The 8,656-nt window shown below is 38.6% G+C and overlaps 1 protein-coding gene across 4 annotated transcripts in view; it reads left to right on the top strand.

Annotated features, from left to right (window-relative positions):
* The first annotated feature begins 1,495 nt into the window (after nucleotides 1-1,495).
* Nucleotides 1,496-8,656, top strand: part of Elavl2 (ELAV like RNA binding protein 2) — a 149,451-nt gene continuing 142,290 nt past the window's right edge. For 2 of the 4 annotated variants that reach the window (XM_029539875.1, XM_029539872.1), the window contains exon 1: nucleotides 1,574-1,594. Coding sequence is in view for 2 of the 4 variants with exons in the window: in XM_029539877.1 (XP_029395737.1) it covers nucleotides 1,568-1,594 (27 nt within the window). In the remaining 2 variants the exon portion in view is untranslated. Of the gene's footprint in view, nucleotides 1,595-8,656 lie in introns of all 4 variants that reach the window. The other 2 variants (XM_029539877.1, XM_029539876.1) reach the window with 2 other exon arrangements.

Below are 8,656 nucleotides of genomic sequence, written 5' to 3'. Positions count from 1 at the left end.
TCACCAGGAGCGTGCAGCTTCACAGTAAGTTAGAAATGGAAAGTTGAGTGTAAAACAGAAGTCTATTTGTTCACACAAGAAAATCAAAGTAAAGGTACAGCCTTTCCAGTGAGTGACAGCAGGTGTCTATGGACAGGGTCCTTGGGACCATTTACAAAACTGAACTTAGCCGGGATGGTTTCCACGTGGCGGGGGCAGATGGGAGGCTCCAGACCGCCCTGCCCGCGCGTCCTCACCTGGCCACAGTGCCAGCAGCACACCTGCGGGCCAGGGCGGCGCCCCAGGACGCACTCCCCAGCAGGCTGCCTGGGTTCCGCTTGGGAGGTCGGCGAGCGGGGTGCACTGCAGAAGCACCTTCTGTACACACACCCCCCCCCCTCCTCCGAGAGTCTCTAGGAGGCCCGGGGCGCCTGAGTACCTTAGCGCGCAGCCAGCGCGGGCCGGTGCCTCCCGGAGGCGCGCGGAGTGGACCGAGCGCCGCGAGGACAGGTGCAAAGATTGGCCGGCTAACTCCGGCTATCTCCTCCAGCAGTGCCCCCCAACTCTACCCCCAGGCCACCCTCCTTTCAATTTTAGGCTCTTCTTAGTGTTTGGATGGGGTCTTTCTTCGTTGTGTTGCGCTGAAAAAGACCCGATGGGTTTTGTGGGTTTTTTTTTTTTTTCTTTTTCGGTTTTCTTTTGAACCTAACTGCAGAAAATGCAGTATAGGGACTTGGATTAGTAGGGCGGACAGACAAGACAGACAGACAGACAGACGAGAGAGAGAGAGAGAGAGAGAGAGAGAGAGAGAGAGAGAGAGAGAGAGAGAGAGAAAGGGGGCTTCTATCTCCAGGACAGACAGAATGATACATACTGTCATTAACAGTTTTGACCCACCCAGACCCCACCCTTCGGTTGCATCCATCACAGTCATTACAAAGGGGCCGCTCTGTCTCGCAGCCTGCCTGTTCCTGGGGCTCTCGGACTGGCTTAATGAGGTGCACCCAGCCGGGGCTATTGTGCAGCGCGACCGAGACAGGAGCGAGACTGCAAGGATCTTAGCAGCTGCTAGCAGCAGCCGGGGCTGCAGCAGCTACTAAGCCCAGACCTCAAGTGGATGGATGACTCTGGAAGTGTTTCTCTGAAGGAACCCGCCAGACTTTGGAAGACCGTGGCAGGGCTAGAGAACTTAGATGGGGCTTTCCTGATGTGCACTTGAACTGGCTGGAGGCAAGTGCCTGTCGCTCGCTCGGGTAATCGCAGGGTGCTGGGGGCGGGGGTGGTGGTGCTGGCGGTTTAAAGCCAGTCTTTGGTCAAAAGGCGGCTAGGATCAATTTCCCCTCCAACCACTCAACTCTCCCTCTTACCTTTTGTTAGCTTGGCTTTCTCACCTCCCACCCCCCTCCTCCACCCTGATGTGGTCTGAACCCGGCATCTTGCTCAGGGGTTTGATTGTGCCATTTAAATGTAAGTCTAATTGGTGAATGCTCTCTCCTTTTTTTGTTGTGATTACTAGAGATACCTTAGTCCTGCCTTCCCAGTTCTGCGCCCTGCCAAAGCAGTTTTGAAAAATTAAGTGCAAAAAAGCATGACAAAGCAATATGAGGTTGCTGTGGTAAGTGAACTTTTAAACCAAAAATTATCATTCTTCTGGTATGCTCTGTCTGTGGGTGGTGTAAAGGGATCCACACACAAAGGGTTGGGGGCTGGGAAGAGGGGTGACTAAACCGACAGACATAACCACTATTTCTGATTTGTTTGTTTTCTTTTTCCTTATTTTCTATCTTTGCAATTGTCAGCAAACAAGTTCTGTGCTTTCTTTGATACTATTAGGCTGGCAATGGCCTTGATGCATTTAAAGTGGGTGAGAGTTGACAGTCAGTAGGGGAGGGGACCCAGGGAACTAGGATATTGTCTGTTTTTAAAAGACCCCTGAAACTTATTGGAGTGTCTGAGGCATTCCCGATGATTCTAACAGAGAAAAGGACAATGGGGTCTTCCAAAGTCCCTGAAGCTACCTCAGCCCCCTCCCTGGAGTGTACCCCCCTTTCTTCCCCAGGTAGCATCATTAGAGGCCACCATTCTTAGATTTTAAATCCTGAATGAGAACCAAATACTGCATATAGGAAGTTGGGAACCTCGGAGGTAAGATGAAGGTATTTCTTACTCTCCTTGCCTTAGTAGTTTTCCCATTCCACTCCCATTAATGGGGGAACAAAGTACAGATCCTTTCTATGTACTAGGTTGCTTTATCTGTTTTAAAAGTGGAAGTGTATTCCAGGAAACAGTTCCTCAGTTCTACTTTTTGATCTCATTCATTTTCTGATCATGGCTAGTCAATACAGTGTTTGTGGTATGGCAAAGTTAACAATTCTAAGTTCGGTGAAGGGCTCTACTTCTGTTTTGGGGGAATATAAACTCTGGCTACATCTTCTCGTATGGGAAAAAAATATAGCTCTCAGTAGTCTTGACCTATCCTATTATTATTGTTGTTGTTGGTGGTGGTGTCGTTGTTATTTTGTGGAGCTAGTTGTTTGTTTGTTTGTTTTTAACTTATCTAGGACTGCTTTTGCCATAGGAATTCCTATATTGGAGTAGACCTAAACACTGTTTGATAAGGGAAAGCCATATAGATGTGTTTTCAAATCTGAATGATACCATAGAAACAAAGATGCCCCTTGAAAGGAATTTGTTCTTGTTTTGTTGAGTCTCTCAACTTTAATTTCTGTGTGTGCCGATATGATTATTTCTATGATTCTCAAGATCCATTCGAAAGTGGTTTTTTTCAGTAATTATAAAAAAAATACTTTTAGAGTATCTTGTGGTATCGATGAATGAATTTTTACACAGGTCTTTAATAACTATTTTAACAAATGACGTTTTCACTATTTTACACAAAGTTGCAGTTACTTCACAGAAACTCTCACAGCAAAGCACTTCCTTCCAAAGTCAGCTTTCCAAGTGTCAATGCTACTGTTTTCAGTTAGAGCTTCCAAACTCAGTAGCCAAGGAAACTACTTCCTGTGTCAATAAAAAACTCAGTGCAGTAAATTATGTGGGGGAAAACATCTCAGAAGTTTAGAATTCAGTATTATATGTTTGAAGTAGCAGGACCTCAATAAGGAAGTTTGCTTTTCTGTGGAGCTGGTATTATACCATAGATAACCAACTAGTAGTGTTCTTAAGAGCACAGGCAGTCAGCTAGTGGTATTCTACAGACATAATTCATTTTGGCCCTTACTACTCCATTTCCTTAGCTATTTAACTATATGATTAATCTCAAACAGTATCAGCATTATCTGGGGAGTTTAAATAAATATATTGAACTGTATGTACACAATATTAAAGTAAGAATCTATTATTTCTTACTGTATAGGTAATTGTAATTAAATATGCCTCCTGTACATAGATAAAAATAGATTCCTTTGAGACTCTAATTTAGAAAAATACCCTTAATTAACAGTCCTTTTAACCACATTCCATTGCAAATCAGTCTCCAGCTTTACTGTGGCTTTCCATCTGCACATTGAAAATAATGTTTCAGTTAAAGACACTCACAAAAAATACTATTTTAAAAATTTAGGTAAATTGATATTTTCCCTCAATAATTCTGTAGTTCCATGCCAATATTAAGGCTGATGAGTATACATGGAAATTTCTTCACAGCAGAATATAATATTGTGACTTTTTTCTAAAACATTAAAACAGTTAAATTATATATAAAAAATATAAATATATTTTAGTAAAATATAATGTTCTTTTTAGGCATTATTAGCATATTAGCTATATTGAGATCATACTCTGATATTTTTCTTCAACCTTAATCTATGCAAATATATTTCAAAGTAGCAGAAACATTATCTCTAATAAGCAGAAACAATGTTCATAAGTAAAAAAATCCTTTATTTTTTTAGATTTGTTTATTTTATATATGTGAGTGTTTTCCCTGCATGCATGTGTGTATGCTACATTTATGACTTGTGACCACAGAAGTCAGAAGAGGGTGCTGGATCTCCTGCAACTGGATTTATGGATGATATAAACCATTCTGAGGGTGCTAGGAACTGAACCTCAGCCCACTGTAAGAGCCACAAGTGCTCTTCACTGCTGAGCCATCTCTTTAGCCGCAAGAAGAAAACTCTTAAAAGTCTGACAAATAGTCATTGCTTCTTGTAATATGGTTATATACATGATTATTTATATACTAAGAAGTAGCTAAGATGTAAGAAGTAGTTATGGGGCAGGCAAGACAGACTACCTCATGGTATGTCAAATACATAGAAGATTTGACTTTATGATATCGAGGGCATGAAATGTACCAATGATCAAGGAACTACAATAGAACTGATTCAAGTAATGCTATCAGTGTTATGATGCCAGGGATTGAACCTAAGAATTCATGCATGCTAGGCAAGAGTTCTACCACTAAGCTGTTTTTCCAGCAACACCAACATTTTTCAAACATTTACTTTTTTCAACTTATTTACTTGTGTGTGTATGTGTATAGGCACATTCAGGAGAAAGGCACAGTGTACATGTGGATGGTGAAAGGACAGCATGTATGAATCAGTTCTTTCCTTTCACCATGTGGGGTCTGGGCTCGAACTCAGGTAGACAGGTTTGGCTGCAAGCACCTTTATCCACTGAGCCATATCTTGGACTCCAACATTTACATTTTATTAAGGTACACAAGTAATCCTTATTATTATTTTCTTTTTTTATTAGATGTTTTCTTTATTTACATTTCCTAGTTTCCCCTCTGAAAATCCCCTATTCCCTCTCCCCTCCCCCTGCTCCCCAACCCACCCAATCCCACTTCCTGGCCCTGGCATTCCCCTACACTGGGGCATAGAACCTTCACAGGACCAAGGGCCTCTCCTCCTATTCCTTATTATTTTATTAGCATTACATTCAACATTTATTTTATATATTAACTATGTAGATTAGCTGTGAGGGTTTAATCATATGGGTAAGTGCTTTGTATATATGATCTCAGTTAATGAACAATACTCTGGGTAGCAGCAGGTTTATGTAGCCTCGACACTTGCATATATAATGTCAGACAGGTAATTAAAAATATGAGAAGATTTGAATTAAAAGCTGTTATACTCTAAATTTAGGTTCCAAATGAAACAAATTGTGAGTCAAACAGAAAAATATGAAATAGTCTACTAGACTTAAAAGATACTTAAATAAAAATGGCATAATCTCCAATAATTTTTGTAGTTTGCATGAGAAGAATATTTTTTTCAAAAAAATATTTTCAACAACATCCTCCAGTTGGCTTTAGATGCAGAAACTTGGTTTTATTGGTGGTTTCTTCTCTGGGATATTAATTATGGAGAATTTGTTGTATCCTCTGTCCACCATCAAAACAAGCCAAAACCAAACCAAAACATGAGAATATTAACTTATCTATAGTGGCAAAATATTTTAAAATAAATTTCCAAAATTCCTATTTAAATAAAAGGAAAATATAACTGAAAACTTAATTTTCCTTAAACTGAAACCTAAAACTAAATGAAGGTATTTTTGTTTTGCTAGCAACGTAAACAGGATGTAGTTTTTATTTTAAGACTTGAGAATTGAATTATGATCCTATATGGTTTTATAAGTAGTAGATCAATGATTATCTTCCCTCAGCCAGACTTCCTAAACTAAGCATTCACCTTGACATTGTCAGTCTCTACCTCAGTTATTCAGTGACTCAGCATCCTCCATTTTATAAACTGTCATTATTTGGTGAACTAAGAGAACCATCAAAGCAGAAAGTTGCACAAAATGTTAAAAATTTTCAAATGAAACCCTAGTTAATAGTTCCTTTTTAAACAATAAAAGATAATAGATTTTAGCCCAACATACTGGATTTCAAACCAGCCTGAGCTAAAACAGTGTATGTTTGATTCTGCCTCAGTGTACCCCAGGGTCCTCTGTGATGAAAAACTCTTTAACAGAGGCTTGAATATGTATAATATTTAGAATTCAGTTCTATTGGTCCTGGAGCACATATCTTGAAAGACTGGTCAAATTTTAGCCCCCAAAATTAAATTTAATTGTTTGTGACTAGATAAGAAACAAACAAACAAAAACAGTGAAACAACAAAAACAAAAACCCCACAAAGGCAAAACAACAACAACAAAATAAAAACAAAACCCTCAATAAAATTTTTTCTGTTTTAAATGTTAAAATGTTTTCATGATTTTTGTATTATATCCATAATTTGGAAATTTGTATTATGTACTAAAATAAAAACTCTGTGACTAGGCATATTTTCTGTCTGCTCAAATTCATCAAAATTAAAAAAAAATCTGTCCATATAAATAATAAATACCTATAGCTGTGCATATAAAAGGCTGTGGTTATAGAAATGTATTGTAAAAGAGAAAAATTAAGTTATTAAAACTTTTTTTTTCAACTTTAAACATAAGGGAAAATAGGTATCATGAAAATTAGTTTTATTAACTAATAAGGCTATTTACTGTACTTAGTACTAACGAAAGACTGAGAGTGTTTTAGAGCAAGTCTATGGGACATCTTTTTCTTAACCTCTCTCTACTGCATTCTCATAACTTCATCCAAAGTTATAATGCCCTGAAATCATTCAATATCTTTAAAGTAAGGAGAAGAAAAGCCAGAAGCACCTTGAAGTCCTCGCTTAGGTCCTTCAGTTCTGCACCTCAGTTATCGCTGTAACTTCTTTGAAGAGGAAGCCATTACACATTGTCTTAGATGATTTACATGTTGTGGATTTTCAATACCACGGAGACTATGAACATTCTACCAGGACCTCATGAAATAATGCAAACTAGATACCACCACCCTTGAAGGCCACTGTGAAGGCTTGTAAAGGAAGCGGCGGTGGTGTGCATGCCTTGAGATAGAGATTATAAGGTTAATACGGCTGGAGGTCATTTCCATTAAGAAGCAAGAATCTAGCTTTTTGAATGTTTCCAGAAAAAGTCATTTAAAGGACTGATTAATATTATAAATGTTTAATACAATCTTAAAAATTAATGTTATCCTTTGGTAAAGATAATGAGAGCTAAGATTGCTGTAGACATTTAGGCTTGCATTTCGAACACCTCAGGGCTTAATCTATCAGCACTGAACCTGATTTTGTGGCATTGATTTTTTTTTTTTTTTTTTTTATATGTTGAGGCCACATTGGAGGCCACTGTATCTGAGAATACAAATGAATGAAAGACTTAGCTCAACAAAAATCAAGGTATGTTGTCTAGTTATGCTACAGCTTCCATGGGAATGTCCCACTGGAAAATAGGGCCATGTTGTCAAGCAGTGGGCATCCCATCTCTAAAGTAGATATGTGACCTAATGTTTATATGCAATAAAACCAACAACATCAGAAGTTAGGTACCGATTTCCTTTCGGGAGGTAGAGGGTGGTCCCACTAGTATTCCTATACTTGGTATTACCTTGGCACTTCTGGAGGCTTCTCAGTTTTGCACATGAACTTTGTGTCTTCTTTCCACTAAAAAAGTAGACTAATGGATTTTCAAATGACATTCAGAAAGATGGAAGTATACATTTCTTTTGCCGTTACATAGTTATGCACTTATGAAGGAGAGCAAGCTTCCTGCATCGGATGTTGACTGTTCCAAGATTCATTAGTGTAATTCCTCAGACACACTGCTTTTGACAAATGTGCACAGCCAGGAAAGCCTTTAATATATTGATTATGTTAGTGTTTTGTTGCTAGTGGCATAATGGATTCAGCGCAAGCTCCATTTTTATTCTTCTACGCTCAAGCAAAAAAAAAAAAATAGATCTTGCAAACTGTACAAGAGACTCACAAGCGAAAGTAATTAAATAACGGAAGTGCTGAGGGAGATTGTCTGTGAACAGGGCTCTGTAACAGGGGGTGTAATAAAGAGGGTATGTGAGAGTGATTGATCTAAACAATGCTTTCAACCAGTTTTGGTTTCTTTGTATTACTGCATATCTGCCTGATGAAAAGGAGGTGATACTAACGTGAAAGTTGCCTTCCTTGAGATTAATTTTCACTGTTGGTCAAGTTCAAACTATCCTGCTTCTTTCTGAAGCTCGAAGATGTGTGTGGCTTTACTGTGGAAACTCAGACTTTGTGTGTATAACATCTCACAGTTGCTCTCTGATACTGTCCTAACACACTGTAGCCCTTCTAGGATTTTCTCCTGGCAATTATCCTTTTTTTTTTTTTTTTTTTTTTTTTTTTTTTTTTTATGTATTTCCCTGTGTTCCTTTTTAGGAAACCCCTTTCATCATTGCTACATGTATTATTTTATAGGAAGGAAGTATGTAAAATACTCTTGCCTCTCATCATTGTTACATGTATTATTTCATAGGAAGGAAGTATGGAAAAATACTCTCAAACTCGTTTTACTTGTGAGCTTGAATAGCATTCAGAGTAGACCGATTTCCCCAGAATTTTGTAGGCTTGCCCAATCCAGCTGTATATTTTATATGCTAATGTAAATTCTATCTTTGTTCCCCTTGGGGGTTTAAGTGATTATAATTGTTGCTCTTCAAAAGCCAAACAGATGATGATTGCTGCTTCAGGAGTGTACCAAAAGAAACTGGCTTTCATTAAACCTGCTCATCCACTTCATAATTATCTCCATTTTATCTAGCTAAGAAGCAGGGAAAAAAAAAATGGCAAGTACAGTTCATTGAAGCCAG

Source organism: Mus pahari, chromosome 6 (assembly GCF_900095145.1).
Source record: "Mus pahari chromosome 6, PAHARI_EIJ_v1.1, whole genome shotgun sequence".
Classification (NCBI taxonomy): Eukaryota; Metazoa; Chordata; class Mammalia; order Rodentia; family Muridae; genus Mus; species Mus pahari.
This window is presented reverse-complemented; position numbering and strand designations above follow the sequence as displayed.